Source organism: Callorhinus ursinus, unplaced genomic scaffold (genome assembly GCF_003265705.2).
Source record: "Callorhinus ursinus isolate GAN/ISIS: 27379988/994484 unplaced genomic scaffold, GSC_fseal_2.0 scaffold32, whole genome shotgun sequence".
In the NCBI taxonomy this organism is placed as follows: domain Eukaryota; kingdom Metazoa; phylum Chordata; class Mammalia; order Carnivora; family Otariidae; genus Callorhinus; species Callorhinus ursinus.
In genome coordinates, this window is record NW_027397094.1 from 8524480 (window position 1) to 8543593 (window position 19114).

The window sequence follows — 19114 nt, forward strand, 5'->3', positions numbered from 1 at the left end:
CCTAAATGTGTAGAAATAATCTTATATGCTATCTTAGTGGGTACTCCTAGGACAGAGAATTTGAAGCAAAAACGTACTTGATAACCGTTGGTCAGGATGTACAGACCTTCTACAAAAATGAGAGAAGCGGGGGTGGGGGGTTAAGGCTGATTAGAAGGAAGGGATGGCTCCAGGGGGTGATTACCTCATTATCTATAGCTCTGTCATTAGCACCTCTGATTGCTCAGAGTACCAGCACCTTTTCTGAGTCTTAATGTGAACCGGTGTGTGCCGGAGCAGCATGTCAGAGGGTGGAAGGGAAAAGCATAGTATCTTTTGTCTTGTTCCTCTCTCGTGAGATGAAACTGTTCTGTAGAGTTTTAACTCCCTCTCTTTTCTGGATTGCAGCAGTTTGTCTAGGCAGATGCTGGGGAAATCGGAGCCTCCATGGGCCCAGTTCAGCCTCTTGGGCTTGTAGTTTCTGTGAAGTCAGCTCAACACTTGGTTTTCCTCAATTTGGAGCTGCAGCAACACCAGCCCCAGTGACCTGACTCAGTTATTACCAGGAGAGCAAGCCCTTGCCGAAGCTACTCTGGCGAGGAAGGAAGGCACATCCTGGTTGATCTATAAACTGAGACCAGCACATGTGCAAAACACTTGTTCATAATGAATTATCTCACTAGCCTAAGACATGACTCTGTTCCCTCTCCCAAGTAATCCTTTTGCAGTGTGCTGTTCCTTAAAAAGCTCACATCCTTTGAGCCCAAGTAATGGAAAAGGAACCAGCACAAAATGCATAAAAAACTATTGAAAGAAAAAGGGGGTGAAAAAGATCGGAAGAAAGCTAGTTGGTGATAGAATTGTTATCTGATCAGAGTAGTCATAAAGTAGATAAATAATGTGACCAAATATTAAACCATGAATTTCCAAAGGGTGAACTAATTGAATTAATTATCTCTGTGTTACAAGAATTTAAGAAAGATATTAATGAGGGAATAGTAGCAAACACATGGTGGGTGTCAAATTCAGAAAAGAGAACAGAAAATATAATCACAATAAAGAAGGCAAATTGGAGGAATCCCAAGGAAGAATAGGTACTGTCAAAATTCTGTTCAGAAAGAAATGTAAGCAAGAAGAAAATGAAATAAATTTTGAAGATGACATTAAAAAGAGAGTTCACAAACATACCATACAGAGAATTCATTCCCCAAAATAGAAAGGAAAAGAAGTAGAATATTTAAAATATTTCAAGAACACTTTTTGTGGGGGAAGAGATATATGATTGAATCTACATAAAAGAGCCAGTCAGTCCTCGTCAACATTAGGATATATTCTAATAAAGGCACTAGATTTCAAAAAACAATCATTTTGACAACTGGCCAATAAAAGAGAAAGTCCAAATAGCCTCAGACTTTTCCACAGTAAAATCTGTAGCTAAGAGTCAGAAGAGCAGTTTCTACAAAATCCTCAAGGTGTCACATTGAGAATATTATGCCCAGTTAAGATATTCTTTAACAAGGATAGCACATCTTTTCTGAATAGACAAGAACTCTAGGGTCTTTGTTCCTAGAAGCCTCTACTAGAGAATGAATATCAGGTAACCAAGGAATGACATAAAAAAAAGATGGCGAAAAGGCTGGTAGTGGGCTCTGAATTTAACTGAAGAACTAATTTTGTTTTTTAATTTTTTTAAAGATTTATCTGAGAGAGAGTGAGCATGGTGGGAAGAGGGAGAGAGAAATAAGCAGACCCCACGCTGAGCGTGGAGGCTGATGAAAGGCCTGATCTCACAACCCTGAGATCACGACGAGAGCCAAAACCAAGAGTCAGACAGTCAACCGACTGTGCCACCCTGGTGCCCCCAAAGAACTAATTTTAAAGCACATGTGGGAGCTACATGATAGAAGAGAGTGTACCAGTTGCAAATCTGGGCAACACAGAAAGGCTACGTATCTATATAGATAAGAGGAAGCCAAAAATAAATGGAGAAGAAAGAAGGAATACAAATAGAGTGAATTGTTATAACATGATGTGTGTATTCCTAAAAAAAAAAAAAAAAAAATCACTGCTCCATATAAAATAGTGTACTGAAAATCATAGGGCTAATGGGAAAATATCCCCAAAAGCTTTGTCAGTGAAACAATGAGAGGCAGTGTTGGAAGTCTGCAGCTATAATTTTGTGGTTATTTCTCCTTTCGGTTCTGTTGGTTTTTGCTTTATCAATTTAAAGAATTATTAAGTGAATAAATATTAGGATCTTTATGTCCTCTTGATGAATTGACTCCTTTATGATGATGTCTTTATTTCTAGTAGAACTTTTTTGTTCTGAAGCCTACTTTGATATTAATACAGCTAGTCCACAAATCCTAGCTAAACCATTTATTGTCTTAGACAAGTCACTTAACCTTTTTGAGCCTGTTTCCTCATTGTAAATTTAGATAATAAGACCTTTGTCACAATATTTGTGAGCATTAGATGAGGCAGGATATAAATACACAGTGCCTTGCTAAAAATAGGCTTTCGGGACATGTATACTTTTAACCAACATTTAACTGATGCCCTCCTAAAACCTCGGGATACGTCAATGAATAAGAAAGTCAAGCACTCTGCTTTTGTGGAGCTTAGATTCAGGAGGGAGGTGTAGAGGTAAGGACCACAGAGGAAGAAAGGATGCGAATAAATTAATCTTACAATTTCAGGTCATGCTGAATGCTGTGAAGGGTTTTAAAGACAGGAAGATGAGATGATGTGATGGGGGATAAGTGGACTGTTTCAGCCAAGTGACCAAGGGAGCCTCTTCAAGATTATATTTGAAAAGAACCTAAATTATATGAAAAATCTCGACAGCAAAGACCTGAGAGAAGAGCATTCCTGAGAGAGGCAGGAAGGCCCTGGGTGGGAACACACTAGACTCATTCAGTCAATAGCAAGATGGCTAGTGTGTTTCTAGCATGGCAAGCACAGTGAGCAACGGCATGAAATACAGCTGGAGACATCAGCATAAGCTTGATCTTGAAGTTCTAGGCCATGCTGCAAAATTTGAATTTCGTTTAAAAAAAAATGGTCTGTTGCAGTTTTTAGTAGTGAGAGAGACTATAATATAGCAAAAAAAAAAAAAAAAAATTTTTTTTTTTTTTTTAATCTTTGCCCGTGATTCCTGGCACACAGTTCCGAAAACCCTTGGATTCCCTGGCGTGAAAAGAGTGTCTTTTGTATACTGAGGTAACTTGGTGGCTGGGGGCTGCTAGATCACTTAAGTCCTGGGGGTGGCCACCAGCAGTGGCCAGGGATTTAATCAATCGAGCCTAGGTAATGAAACCTCCATAAGAGCCTCTAAACAATAGACTGAGGGGAGCTTTGAGTGGTGTGCCCAAGAGAGGGCACGGGAGTTCCACACACCACACACATCCCCAAACTTTGCCTATATATCTCTACTATTTGGCTGTTCTAGAGTGGAATCCTTTATAATAAACTGGTAATATATAAGTAAATTGTTTTTCTGGGTTTTGTGAGCTGTTCTAGTGAATTATCAAATCTGAGGTGGGATGGCTAGTCATGGGAATCTACAGTTTATAGTCAGAAGTCCTGGAGGCAAAAAAAGAAAAAGCATAAATAGTCCCTTCAGCTTTTTTGTAATGTCTACATGGTATATCTTTTGCCACCTTTTTACTTTTAATCTGTTTATATTTAGAGTGGATTTCCTACAGATAACATGGTTGCATCTTTTTTAACTAATGTGGAAACCTTATTTTTTAACGGGAATATTTTAACCACCTAAGTGGTTGCCCTATGGAATACGGTATCTTCAGTTTATCACAGTCTGATTTCAAACGACGTCATACTGTTTTATATGAGGCTGTGCAGTGTTATGACAATACACTTCAGTTCCTCCCTCCCTTTCTATGTGGTATTTTACTTCAAACCCCACAAGGCAGCAGTTCTTTCTGCCTACAGGTCTTCATTTGTGCAGGATGTTTTTTCTAGTTATGGAAATCTGGATCGACGCTCTTTTCTGTCCATACTTGATTCACTTCACTGTCTTCTGGGTTACATACTTACTTCCTCCTCTGATTTTTAAATCTTTGTTCTTCTGTATTTATATTCTGTTTTCTCTTATTGCCTTCAAGATTTTCTTTTCATCTTTGGTTTTCAGCTGTTCAATTCTGATGTTTCCAGGTTTACCTTTGATTTGTTTTTGGGGGGTTTACCGGGTATTTTTCTTGGTTACCTAAATGTGTGGTTTGATGTATTTCATCCTTTTTCTTGGGACTCCAGTTACTTAATGTGTGGCTGTATTTGATACTGTTCCCTAGTTCTTGGGTCTGTCATGTGAGGAGAATTTCCTCAGTGTCTTGTGCTCCTTTTTCAGCTTTGGCCTGCCCATCCAAGCCTGTGTCATAGAGGGTTTATCTCTTTACTCGTATTTCTCTTCCAGCAGTCGACTGAGCTCATGCTGTTTCAATGAGAAATAAAGCCAGCCACCAGCTAACAGTGATAAAGATTTTATTCAGTAGCTGTTGGAATAGGTGAGAAGTTTCAGTAAAGCTGAACTCAACTCCAAATACTGCTACGACAGCTAGGGACTTGCAGAGTCGGGGGAATCACTGGATAGAAGATTACTAAGAGAAACATCAACTGTAGGGGGATTCCTGCTGCATGCAGACCAGGCACTAATACATCAGGGGCGGGGTATAAGGAACTTGATCAGATATCAAGGGTGAGGGGATTGTCACTAGACCGACTTAAAAGATTCTTGCTAAAACTGAGCTCAGCCCGGATAGACCTGGAAGACCTAGTCAAGGCCTAGTTGAGAATAGGGCTCAGAGGACACTAACTGGGGTTTAGTCAACAGGAGAGTTCGTGTCAGAGTGGATCATAAAATTTGGGTTGGTAATGAAATAAATTATAGAAGCCATACCTTTAATTATGTAATTTCATTGTAAAATTCTAATGGAAATACTACAGGAAAAGAGAAAATGAAACCCAAAAGAATGCTTGAGGTGAGAGAAGGAGTGGTAAGTGGTAAGAGATGACAAGAGATAGAGGTAAATCTGAACAATAGGTATATAAAGTGATATGATGCTAATGTGTAGGGCTAAAAAACCATGTACACAAAGCAATAACTGCATATAAATGAGGTGAGAGGTGATCAAATTGAGTTTGATGCTTCTGTTCTTCAGAAAAAGAGGTGTAAGATACTGAATTCCTCCAGATTTTAAGTTAAATATTCATGGTATGATGTGATGGATAGCCACCTAAAGCTGAGAAACAGGTGTGTATAACTTCTAAAGTTGTAAAGAAGAAAAAATGGAAAAGATACGAAATTATTTCAAAAAGAAGGAAGAAAAGTACAATAGAATCGGTAGTAAAATTGTGACAAATACAAAGTGCCAACTAAAATGTGAGAGACGACTTGAATTTTTTTCAGTAATCATAAATGGAAACAGACTACATTTACCTGTTAAAGTGCAAAGTGTCAAATTGGATCTTCAAAATATAATAATACCTTGCTATAGCTAAGATAATAGGTATTCATTTATTCTGCTAACTACATGTTATATTTTTAGCATCTTTTACCCACTTGACGTTCAGTGTTATATACCTGCCCATATACAGAATATACAGGATATCCCCCCTTCAATGTGGCAAGAAGTAATATCACAATTAGCATTCACAAATCATAAATTTTACCCGCTTCATTTGTTACCTTTTATGAGTCTTCTCTTGTAACTGTCTTAGTATCATTTTATTTTTCTGTCTTCTTTTCTTACTAGTGTTAGATCACTATTGTTTTATTTTTGTAAACTTTAAAAAATTCTTTTTATAGCGTCTCCTGGGCGGCTCAGTTGGTTAAGCATCTGCCTTCGGCTCAGGTGATCCCAGGGTCCTGGGATCGAGTCCCACATTAGGCTCCTTGCTCAGCAGGGAGCCTGCTTCTCACTCTGCCTGCTGCTTCCCCTGCTATGCTTTCTCTCTCTCTCTCTCTCTCTCTCTCTCTCTCTCTCTCTCTCTGGCAAATAAATAAATTAAAAAAAATTCTTTTCATATTCTCACTTTGCACTGATACCACCCAAAACACTTGGGCATTCTGTTTTACTCTTTGTTCTAATTCCTAAATGCACTTACACTTTGCCACACAAACCGTCTAATTTATCATGTTAATATCTTGAGTTGTGTTTTCCCCAATATGTAATTAGCAAATTTATGTTTTTCTCATTTAATGATCCTTAATATTTTTTTACCTTTTTTTTAAGATTTATTTATTTATTAAGAGCAAACACACATGAGTGGGGGGGGTGCAGCAGAAGAGGGAGAGAGAGAATCTCAAGCAGACTCTGCTGAGCATGGAGCCCTAAGCGGGGCTCAATCTCATAGCCGTGAGATCACAACCTGAGCTGAATCCCAAGAGTCGGACACTTAACCAACAGCCACCCAGGTGCTCCAGTGACCCTTAAATATGACTACATCTCATCTCTGTGGCACAGAACTGGTGCTAAACTCCCATTTACTCCTTATTCCTAGGATTGCCCACAGATATGCTTTCCTGCCATACAAGTCCACATTTCATTCCTAACATACTTGGGGATTCTTGTGAATTAATACATGAAAAGTACATGGAGCAGTGCTTGGCGTATGGTAATGGTTACTTTTCCTGTTAACTTTTCCTATTGTTAACAGCATTGTCTTTGTTTTTAAGCACATTTTTTAAATTTAAGCTCAGCTTTCGTAAAATGTTCCTTCCTTGCTTTGATTTACATTATCTAGTATGTAATCTGATTCCTGATAGTGTATGGATGTTGAATGAAGAAGCTATTACTGGATTATAATTTCTTCAAAGACAGCATATCTTTATTTTGTCGTATAATATATAATGGGTATTGGATCATTACTTAATTCATTAACTGTGCCTCTTGATGAGTGAGAGAACCTTTATATTCAGAAAATACTACAAGGAATTTCTAAATGCACATGTTGGGTTATAAACGTGTAGATTCTTATTTTTAAGATTTTATTTACTTATTTGACAGAGAGCACAAGCAGGGGGAGCAGTGGGGAGAGGGAGAAGGAGAAGCAGGCCCCCTGCCCAGCAGGGAGCCCAACGTGGGGCTCGATCCCAGGACCCTGGGATCACGACGTGAGGTGAAGGCAGACGCTTAACAACTCAGCCACCCAGGTGCCCCAAACCTGTAGATTCTTGTTCAATATTACAGATTTGTAGAAAACTTGGACTTTGTTTTGAAAAAGCACACCACTTGTTGTGTGCTTTCATGTCCACTCAGATGTATTCATAGGAAATCTTTCATGTCCACTCAGATGTATTCATAGGAAATCAGATTTAAATACTTGTGACACCATAGGTTGTAGTTGGGAAAAGAAAAAAGACTACTGAGTATTTCAAATTTCAACAGTTAACAGGGTATGTTTATGTTTAAAGGGGGTATTATCCAACATTCTGATAGAATGAGATGTATAGAATGTGATTAATTTTAAATTTCAATGTAAGTAGGACTCGAAATGGTAGAGATGTTTGTGAAGACTTATAATGAGACAGTGTCATTTTCCTAAAGAGTGAAGGTCTGAGCAAATCCAAAATGGGAATGTAAACCAGCTGAGTGAAAAGTCTTGGTTGAACTTGAATGATTTTTGGCAAATTAATAGTCTGGCATTTCTAGAAAGAAGACATTTATTATGGACTAGTGAAGTGATCACTTGAGTACCTAATATGTATGTGGTTGGGGACAAATCCCGCCCCCCCGAAATTATAACTGCGGTGTGTTTGCTTCTAATGGTGCTTGGAGACAATGGGCTTTGAATAGGTTTTTGGTTTTTTTTTTTTAAGATTTTATTTACTTGACACGGAGAGAGATAGCGAGAGCAGGAACACAAGCAGGGGGAGTGGGAGAGGGAGAAGCAGGCTTCCCGCCAAGCAGGGAGCCTGATGCGGGGCTCGATCCCAGGACCTTGGGATTATGACCTGACCTGAAGGCAGATCCTTAACGACTGAGTCACCCAGGCACCCTGAATAGGTTTTTAAATAGGGTCATCATTGTTATGTTGTATGTACTGAGCAAGAAGGTAACGTGAAGTATAGCTGAGAATTCTTAGGGTAAATAAATATGTCATTGAATGTTTTAGGTCAGGTCTTCCATGGTTATAAATGAAACCACGAAATGTAGAAATCCGGGTGTAAAAGAAAAAATTATTAATATTATGTCAGAGCAGGTTTATAGTGGGGAAAAATTAGCATCTGGTGGTAGCATATCTGACAAAATAAGTTTGAATATACCACAACTAAAACAACTGATGGGTTTGATTATCTTTCAGTCTTGTTCTCATCTTTTTGATTTTCCTGGTGGACATTTATATTTTTTATAAGTAACACAAGTAGAGGGAAAATTAGAAACCATATTACAGGACTCTATTCACAAGCACAAAGAAATCCGTGCTTTCAGAAATTTAATTTGATATTAACAATGTACTAAATGTATAACAAAACAAGTACTTTTAAAAGGAGGAGAATGAAACTGTAAACATGGAAAGTGTAGAGAGAATTTAGCTGCACTAATGTAAGTATGAGGAATATTATGTAAAGTCTGATCCTTCAAAATATCAAATTGTTCCTCTATTTCTTTCGGGCACTCTTATCTACTAAGTTTCATGGCCTCTCTAGTTCTCTGCATTTCCCCTTCCTAGATGAGCCATTTTTTTTCCAAGTCTGTTTTCTTCACCATGCTTTTTATTTATTTCTAATGTATATATTAAGTCTTGAAATATGTATTTGAAAATTGCCAAATGTAGATGTGTGTGTTCTAAGTTTCTATCCCCCTTTTCCACCGTGTCAGGTTTTATTTTTTTTAATCCGAAGGATGGGGCAATATGACTATTTGGGTCACTCTTATTTCACAAAACGAAGTCAGTGATGTAAATGGCATTTGTTTTAAGTGTAATTTCATCATAATTATGATACGATTCATGGCTTATGGTTTGTTTTTCTCACTTCTAGAAGTCTGCAAAGTTGATAACCAACTAGAAAAGAATCAAGAAACCCAGGACAGACATTTTTGTCAAGCCCCGTTTATCAACAACAAAACACTGACTATGCACAGAGGTAATGTATTAGGAAGCATTTTTAATTTCAGCACAGACACAGTTCCTTCCATAAAAATACCCTGTAGGTGTGACTCGTGTGATATGAATTTGAAATGTATTTCAGAATTAATTATTAATAAGAAAAACTCTTTAAGTAAGAAGCCTGTTAACCTCAATACATATGGGAAATTGTTCCTTCATATTAACCATGAACAAACTCAAATGGGAGAGAAACCTTGTGAATTCATTCAAAATGGAAAATACCTCAGTCATAATGAAGATTTCATCCCATATCAGAGAATTAAAAATATAGAGCAATCCTTTATTCAAAGCGATAAGGAATACAAGGAATGTTGGCAAGCTTTCCATGAGAAGGCAGTTGTCATTCCATATAACCAAGCTCACATAGACCAGAGTCCTTGTGAACATAATGAATCTGATAAAACTTTCTGTAATGATTCAGCCCTCATGGTCCGTAAGATGGCACAAAGAACAGAAAATCCTTGTGAGTTTCATGAATATGCTAAAACTTTTGAGAAGTCATCTCTCTTGGAACACAGAGTTCATGTAGAGGTGAAAGGTTATGAGTATATTGAAAGAGTGGATAATTTCAATGGGAGATCAGACTTCCCTGACACAGGAGAGAGAATATTTGAATATAACAACTTGGGAGAACCCTTCTGGGAGAAGTCAGTTCTGAATGTAACTCAGAGAACACACATAGGAGACAAGGTCTGTGAATGTAATGAATGTGCAAAAACATTCTGCAAAAAGTCAAAACTCACCAAACATCAGAAAATACATACAAGAGAGAAACCCTATGAATGTAAGGAATGTGGGAAATGCTTCTCTCGGAAATCTCTCCTCACTTTACATCAGCGAATCCACACAGGAGAGAAACCATACAAATGTAAGGAGTGTGGGAAATGCTTCTCTAGAAGTTCACACCTCATAATTCATCAGAGAACTCACACAGGAGAGAAACCCTATGAATGTAAGGAATGTAGAAAAAGCTTCTACCATAAGTCATATCTCACAGTACACCAGAGAATTCACACAGGGGAGAAGCCCTATGAATGTAATCAGTGTGGAAAAACCTTCATAAGCAACTCAGTCCTCACAATACATCAGAAAACACACACAGGTGAGAAACCCTATGAGTGTAATCAATGTGGAAAATTCTTCTCTAGAAACTCCTACCTTACAGTACATCTGAGAACTCACACAGGGGAGAAACCCTATGAATGTGAGATATGTGGAAAAACTTTTTGTCACAAGTCAGATGTCACTAAACATGAGAAAACTCACATAGGGGGAAAACCCTATGGATGTAATCAGTGCGGAAAAACCTTTAGTCGCAACTCAGGTCTAAAAGTACATCAGAGAACTCACACAAAGGAGAAGCCATATGAATGTAGTGAGTGTGGGAAATCCTTTTCTGAGAAATCAGTCCTCACAGTACATCAGAGGATACACACAGGGGAAAAACCTTATAAGTGTAATGAATGTGGAAAAACCTTCTACAATAAATCAGACCTCACTAAACACCACAGAACTCACACAGGTGAAAAACCTTATGAATGTAAGGAATGTGGGAAATTCTTCTCTAGGAATTCATACCTTACAGTACACCAGCGAACTCATACAGGAGAGAAGCCCTATGTGTGTAAAAAATGTGGGAAGACTTTTTGCCATAAGTCAGATTATACAATACATAAACGAACACACAGAGGGGAAAAATCGTATCACTGTAATCAGTGTGGGAAGACCTTTACTTGCAGTTCAGTCCTCAGATCACATCAGAGAACTCACACAGGTGAGAAGCCCTATGAATGTAATGAGTGTGGGAAGTCATTTTCTGAGAAATCCATTCTCACCGTACATCAGAGAATACACACAGGGGAGAAACCTTATGAGTGTAACGAATGTGGGAAGTCCTTCTATCATAAGTCAGATCTCACTAAGCATCAGAGAACACACACAGGAGAGAAACCCTATAAATGTAATCATTGTGGGAAAACCTTCAGTTGTAACTCAGGCCTCAAAGTACATCAGAGAAGACACATAAGAGAGAAGCCCTATGAATGTATTGAGAGTGAGAAAACCTCCAAGAAAACAGTTATCACAGTACATCCAAGGTTACACACAGGGGAAGAAAATTTCTAAACACAGCAGTGAGAGAAATCTTTCTCTTGTGATTCATACCTCAAAATACCACAGAAAATTCACAAAAGACCTGACCCCTATGAATGTAAAGAATGGCAAATCTTTTACCGTAAGTCATCTTCCAAAGTAAAGAAGAGAATATTTATAGTGGCAAATACTCTGAATTTGGTGAATGTTTAAAAATCTGTTGTAAGTAAGACAACTAAAAGTGACTGTTTGTAGAAGAAACCCTATTAATGCGTGTAGGAAATATGGGGAATTATTTTTATTATGAAGTAGAGCTTATTAAACAAAGAACTTACATAGGAGATAATCCTGTCAATCAAACAAATGAGTGAAAATGTTCTTCCAGAATTTGGCCAGAAATAACAATCAGACCACCCTTGGGAAAAAGTGTCAACATCTTGTATTTTTTTGAGACCTTCATAACACAAGTTGTATTCAATGTATGTCAGGGAAATAATAGGGAAAATACCCAAAGAATGCAGCAAATATGGTTGAGCCTTTATCAAGAAATGCCATTTTGTTGAGCAAGACAATTGATATTGGAGGAAGTCATAAAGATGTTTTGAATGCAGACTGTAACAAAATTCAGACTTTATTATATCTGAAGATTGTATTGAAGGAAGAATGTCTCTAGGTAATATAGACAGAAATTTTCCTTTAGATATATTATTCTTAAAGTTATGTTTTTCTCTGATCTCAAATTTTTTAATAGAAACAAAGCTGAAAATAGACATTTTTAAAAACATTAACTGGAATGCAAAGCTTTTTGAAAAGAACAAATAAACTGAATAATCTTTTCAGACTCTGATTTCACTTCGGGAGAAACACATGACACCCCATGGCCCTCCCTAGCATGAGCCATCATAGGTTTTTGATTAGTCTGTCCCCAGACTATGCTGTTACCTCTGCGAATAATGCTTGATGGTCTGGTTCATCCTGGGGTCTAGTTCTCCCCATGGACTAGATTCATACCAGAATGTACACTGCCACCAGCCAGGGACAGTCTGGAGGACGTATCTGCTTCCTCTTTGTAGGTTCAGGAACCAGAAGAAACATTGAGTGTGTTAATGAAAGTAGAGTACTGTAGGGCATATGACCTTTGTGTCCCAATTGAAATTTCCAGGAAGCTCATCATAGCTCAGCTTTCTTGAATTCAGGCCTGTTGACCCAGTGATAGCCCACCTTTCCAGGGGGTGTGTCCAGTTATGAGGAATATCATAACCATTGCTGTGTCTGCTGCAGGTTGGAAGTAATGTACAAGAATAGTTGAAGTATCTGCATACCATCCTCAAATCCATTCCATATCCTGTAACTTCTACCACCTTCAGCACTTTTCTAAATTTGGTTAATATTGATCTCACATCTCATTACTTTTACAGTAATATTTTACATATATTTCTGTGTGTGTGTGTGTCTAACATTGTTTTCCTTGTATATCAGTGGGAACACGTGTTTTGCAACTTGCTTTTGTCTTCAGGTGCATGGTTTTGATATTTACACATATTGACATACTTAGCTATAGTTGATGCGTTTTAATAAAGCATGATATATGAATATAACAATATTGTCTATTTTCCTGTTTATGATTTTCAAAATTTTAAGAGCTTTGTTATTAAAATAACATTTCCAAATTTTTAAAAATCAACTCTGGGCAATAATTTAAATATGGTTAATTCTACCGACTCAAATTTTAATAAGAGTATACTCATACATATGACTCCTACAGTTTAGAGACAACCCATCACCCAGAAGGGTTTCTCATTCCCCTTTCCCAGTCACTCCTGGGACTCGCCCCCCACCATGGCCCCTGGCAACCAATAATCTGCTTTCAGTAACGAGGTTAGACTGACTTTTTAAAATATCATTTCACATAAATGGAGATATCTAAGATGTCTCTTCCTTGTCTTTTATTCAGCATGATTTTGAGATGTATACATGTTTTAGCATCTGTCAGTAACTCCTTTGTTTTTTATTAAGTCATATTTTATTGGATGCTTAATTACAGTTTATCCATTCTCTTTCCAGTTTTTGGTTGTTATGAACATAGCTGCAGTGAACTTCATGTGCATTTTAATGTAGGCATGTTTTTATTTCTCTCGGGTAAATACTTAGGAGCAAAGTTTTTTGGTTTGTAGGATTAGTATATATAATGTCAGACTTCTCTGAAGTGGTTGTTCCATTTTACATTTCTGTCACCAGTGTGTGAGAGTTGGAGTTATTTCACATTTTTGTCAATGCTTGGTATTGTTACTTTTTAATACAGCCATTTTAATGTGCATAGTGGCATTTCCCTGTGCTTTTCATTTGCATTGCCTTGATAAATAGTGATGTTACGCATCTTTCACTTACTTGCCATTTGTGTATCTTATTTTGTGAAGCATCTGTTTAAATCGTTTGCCCACTTCGTAGGTTGTCTTATTTTTGAGTTATAAAGATTTTTTATTGATTGGATATTTTCCCGCAATCTGTACCCTCCCCCCCCCGTTTGTGGCTTTTTAGAAGTTTTTCATTTTGATAAAGCCCAGCTTACCAGTTTTAATCTTTTTTAAGAAATCTTTGCAGACCCAAGAGTATCAGAGATTTTTCCTCTTGTTTTCTAAATGCTTTAGCTCTATGTTAGGTATATGATCTATTTGGAATACATTTTTGTGTATAGTGTTTTAAGGGTCAAAATTTATATTATTCCATTTGAACATTCCATTTTTTCAGCACCATTTGTTGAAAAGACTATCTTTTCTCCATTGAATTACCTTGGCACCTTTTAAGACATCCAATTGATTATTTGTCTTTGTGTGTGTCGGGGGTGGTTTCTACCTATGGGTCCTTTTTCCTGTCCCATTGATCTGTTTAGCTTCTCTACATTGTCTTTATTCCCATATCTTTGTTAATAAGTCTTTAAATGAAATTGTATCAATTCTCCAACTTTGTTCTCTTGTCCAGAACTGTTTTGGCCCTTGCATGTCTTTTGCATTTCCACATACATTTTAGAATGAACTTGTCGGTTTCTAAAAAAAAAACCAAAGGCTGCCTTCATAATTGCTTTTAGGATTTTATTTATTCTATATGTCTGGGGAAAGTTGACATCTTAATAATACTGACTTTCTGATCCATGAATGTGCTCTATCTCACCATTTAATTAGGTCTTTAATTTCTCTCAGCAGCGTTTTGTATTGCCTGAGTACAGACATTGTTTTGTTAGATTCATCCCGAAGTCTGTCTTGATTTGGATGCTATTATAAGTAGTATTATTTATGTAATTTCACTTTCAGTAGTTCTTTGTTAATCTATAGCAATACAGTTGATCCTTGTGTATTGACCTTGTTTCCTGTAACCTTGATAAACATCGTTTTGGTAGCTTTTTGATTCCATAAAATTTTCTAATTGTATATGATCATGTCTCCTGCACTTGCTTCTTTCTTTTCAATCTTTATGCTGTTTACGTCTTTTTTTTTTTTTTTTTTTTTTGCCTTTACTGCATTCTCACTACAATGCTGAAGAGAACTGGTGACAAAAGACCATCCTTGCCTTACTCTCAGTCTTAGGGGACAGCATTGAGTCATTTCCCATGTTTCATGTCAGCTCTGGGTTTCTCAGGTATAGAATGTTGTTTTTTATTCAAGTTTGCTGAGAGTTTTATGAATAAATGTTGATTTTTGTCATTTGGCCTTTTAAGCACAAAATCTAATCATATGATTCCTTTTTAAATTTTTCTGCTATGATTAATTACATTGACATATTTTCAAATGTTTAAACAACCTTGTATTTTCTGGAATAAAATCCACCTGGTTGTGGTCCATCATTTATATGTTGCTGAGTTTGATTTGCAGATTAAGTGTTAAAGATGGTTGTGTCAATATTCACAAAAAAATGATGTCTGTATGATGTGTACTGACCACCCCTCTTTTGTTTTTACATTGATAAAATTTGTTTTCTCTTTCTTCATCGGTTTGGGGGAAATTTGTCAGTTTCATTGATTATGCTTTTCAAAAGAATGAGTTTTTGGTTTCATTGATTTTCTCTATTTGTCCTTTTTTTATTTCATTGACTCATGTTCACTTTGCTACTATTTTTATGTTTCCATTCACTATGGGGTTAGTTCTTTTTATAACTTCTTAAAATGAAAGCTGGGTTTTCACTGGTTTTGATACTATTTCCATTTTAATTATAAACTTTTAAAGTTCTGAATTTCACTACAGCATCTAGAAATTCTGGAAAGTTATGTGTTCATTTTCATTTAGTTAAAAATATTTTCTAATTTACGTTAAGGTTTCTCCACCCACCCCTGCCATGGGTTATTTAGAAAACTGTTGTGTGATTTCTAAATGTTTGGGATTTTTTTTCAGATACTTTTCTATTCATTTCTAACTTGTTTGTGTTCAGAGAATATAATCTTTATGATTTTCTGTAAGTTTTTCTTGGTGAATGTTCCATGTGAACTTGAAAAGATTATGTATTCCGCTGTCACTGGGTGAGATATTCCCAAATGTCATTTGGTTGATAATGTTTTGCAAATTATACATATCTATGCTTAATTTCCCTTTCAGTTGTTTTATCAATTCCTGAGACAGATACGAAGTTTCCAGGTGTAGTTGTGACCCTGTGTTTTTCTATTGTCGGTTTGTCATACAACTTGAAGCTCTCTTATTTTAGGTACAGTTACATTAAGATTGTTACGTCTTCTTTCTCATTGTGTAATTTTCCTGTTTATTCCTGGCAAAATTCTTTGTCCTGAAATGTGGTTTTTTTGATATTATTATAATCATTTCAGCTTCTTATGATTAGTGTTTGCATGGTATATATCTAATTCCATCTTTCTTTAGTCTGTATTTGTTATTTAATTTCAAGTGATTTTTTTCTGTAAGGTAGAGTTGACTCTTGCTTTCTTATCCTGCCTGATAATCGCTGCCTTCTATCTTAATGTTTTTATTTGGAGTAAGTTCTGAGGTGAACATCTACCATCTTGCTATTTTCTTAAATTGAAATTTTTATGAGAGAAATGTAGATTCACATGCAGTTTTAAGAAACAATACATAAAAGTCCAGGGAACACTTTACTCAATTTTCGCTAATGGTAACATTTTGCAAAACTGTTGTATAAATATCACATCCAGGATATTGACATTGATCACAGGCGTTAGGAACATTTCTCGTTTTTCTTCTTTTCATTTGTTTGCATGTATATATTTAGTACAGTACAACTTCATCACTTGTGTAGCTTGTGTGTATCTGTCACTATAGTCAAAATACTGTATAGTTCCATCATCATAAGGACCTCTCGTGTTGCCCTTTTATAACCATACCCTCTTTACCCCTATGTGCTCTACCACTGTCAGTTCAGACATGTTACATAGATATGTATGTATGTCACCTTTGGGATTAGTTTCTATCCCTAGACATAACACCTTGAGTATTCATCCAAGTTATTGTATCAATGGTTCATTCCTTTTTGTTGCTGAATAGTATTCTGTGTTTTATATATATATATATATATATATATATATATATATATATAAAATAAATAGTTTGTTTAACCATTCATTGATAGATCTGGGGTTTTTGCAATTTTTGGCTATTGCAAATAAGCTGCTATGAATGCATCGTTTTGTATTCCCACCAATAATGTATAAGTCATCTAGTTTCTCTGCATCCTTACCATCGTTTGTGTTAGGACTATTTTTTGTTTTAACAGTTCTGAGAGGGGTGGCTTAGTCAGTTAAGTGTCTGCCTTTGGCTCAGGTTGTGATCCCCGGGTCCTGGGATCAAGTCTTGCATCAGGCTCCCTGCTCAGTGGAGAGTCTGCTTCTCCCTCTTCCTCTGCCCCCCCTGCTTTGTGCTTCATCGCTCTCTCGCTCTCTCTCTCTCTCTCAAATAAATAAAATCTTTAAAAAATTCTGATGGGGCACCTGGGTGGCTCAGTTGGTTAAGCGTCTGCCTTCGGTTCAGGTCATGATTCCAGGGTCCTGGGATCAAGCCCCAGATCGGGCTCCCTGCTCAGTGGGGAGTCTGCTTCTCTGTCTCCCTTTGCCTCTCCACCTGCTTCTTATGTGTTCTCTCTCTCCCCCAGCCCCCATCTCAAATAAATAAATAAAATCTTTAAAAAAAAATTCTGATAGGTATGTAGTGATAGCTTGCTGTCATTTTATTTTTTTTTAATTTATTTTTTTTTAAGATTTTATTTATTTGTCATAGAGAGGGCACAAGCAGGAGGAGTGGCAGGCAGAGGGAGAAGCAGGCTCCCCGTTGAGCAAGGAGCCCAATGCGGGACTCGGTATCAGGACCCTGGGAACATGACCTCAGCTGAAGGCAGATGTTTAACCAACTGAGCCGCTCAGGTGTCCCCCTTGCTGTAATTTTAATTTGCATTTCCCTAATGGTGTTTAAAATGTTTTCAGATATATATTTGCTGTCTTTTGCCCTTTGTTGAAGTGGTTCTTTTTGTCTTTTGCCCATTTTCTAACTGGGTTGTGGTTTTGCTGATGAGTTTTGAGAGTACTTTCTATATTCTGGATTATAGTTCTTTGTCAGATACAGGCAAACCTCAGAGATATTGCAGGTTCAGTTCCAGATCATGACAATAAAGCAAATGTTACAATAAAGCGAGTCAGATGAATTTTTTGGTTTCTCAGTGTTTATGAAAGTTATGTTTACACCTTACTGTAGTCTGTTACGTGTGCACTAGCACTGTATCTAAAGAAAAAAAGAGTAAATACCTTAATTTAAAAATACTTTATTGCTAAAATATGCTAATCATTGTCTGAGCTTTCAGGGAGCTGTAATCTTTTTGCTGGTGGAAGGTCCTGCCTCAGTGTTGTTGGCCGTGAACTGATCAGGGTGGTGGTTGCTGAAGGTTGGGCGGCCGGAGCAATCTCTTGTGGCAGCAATGCAAAGTTTGCCACATTGGTCAATGCTTCCTTTCACGAACAATTTCTCTGTAGCATGGGCTGCTCTTTGACAGCCTTTTACTCACAGAACTTCCTTCAAAATTGGAGTCAGTCCTATCAAACCCTGCTGTTGCTTAATCAGCAAGTTTATGTGACAGTCTGGGTCCTTTCTTGTCCTTTCAACAATCTTCACAGCATCTTGAGAAGCAGATTCCATTTCAAGAAACCACTTTCTTTGTTCATCCATAAGAAGCAACTTCTCATCTGTTCAGGTTTTATCATGAGATTATAGCAGTTCAGTCCAATCCTCAGGCTCCACTTCCAGTTCTAGTTCTCATGCTCTTCCCACCACATCTGCAGTGACTTCCTCCCCTGAAGTCTTGAACCCCTCAAAGTCCTCCATGAGGGTTGCAGTCAACTTCCTCCAGACCCCTGTTATGTTGATATTTTGACCTCTTCCCATGAACTACATGGGAATCTGGAACAGGGCATCCTTTTCAGAAGGTTTTCAGTTACTTTGCCCAGGTCTATCAGGGAAATTACTATCTATGGCAGGTATAGCCTTCGAAAATGTATTTCTTTTTTCCTCTTTTTTGAGAGAGAGAGAGGGAGTGCAAGTGGGGGGAGGGGCATTGGGAGAGGGAGAGAGAGAATCTTAAGCAGGCTCCATGCCCAGCTTGGAGCCCGACACAAGGCTTGATCTCATGACCCACAAGATCATGACCTAAGTTGAAATCAAGAGTCAGATGCTTAACTGACTGAGCCAACCAGACACCTCTAAAATGTATTTCTTAAATAGTAAGACTTGAAAATCAAAATTATTCCTTGCTCCTTGGGCTACAGAATGGATATTTTGTTGGCAGACGTGAAAACAAGATCAATGTCATTGTCCATCTTCATCAGAGCTCTCGGGTGACCAGGTGTATTCCTGGTGAATGAGCAGGAATCTTAATCTGGGCGGTACATGTCAGTAATTGACTTAAATACTATGAT

General features: G+C 37.3%; 1 protein-coding gene across 1 annotated transcript in view; it reads left to right on the forward strand.

Annotated features, from left to right (window-relative positions):
• Window positions 1–14635, forward strand: part of LOC112807784 (uncharacterized) — a 30107-nt gene extending 15472 nt beyond the window's left edge. The window contains exons 5-6 of the mRNA XM_073878981.1: window positions 6502–6615; window positions 8984–14635. Coding sequence (XP_073735082.1) covers window positions 6502–6615; window positions 8984–11235 — 2366 coding nt within the window. The 3' untranslated portion in view covers window positions 11236–14635. The remainder of the gene's footprint in view (window positions 1–6501; window positions 6616–8983) is intronic.
• The last annotated feature ends 4479 nt before the right edge of the window (window positions 14636–19114 follow it).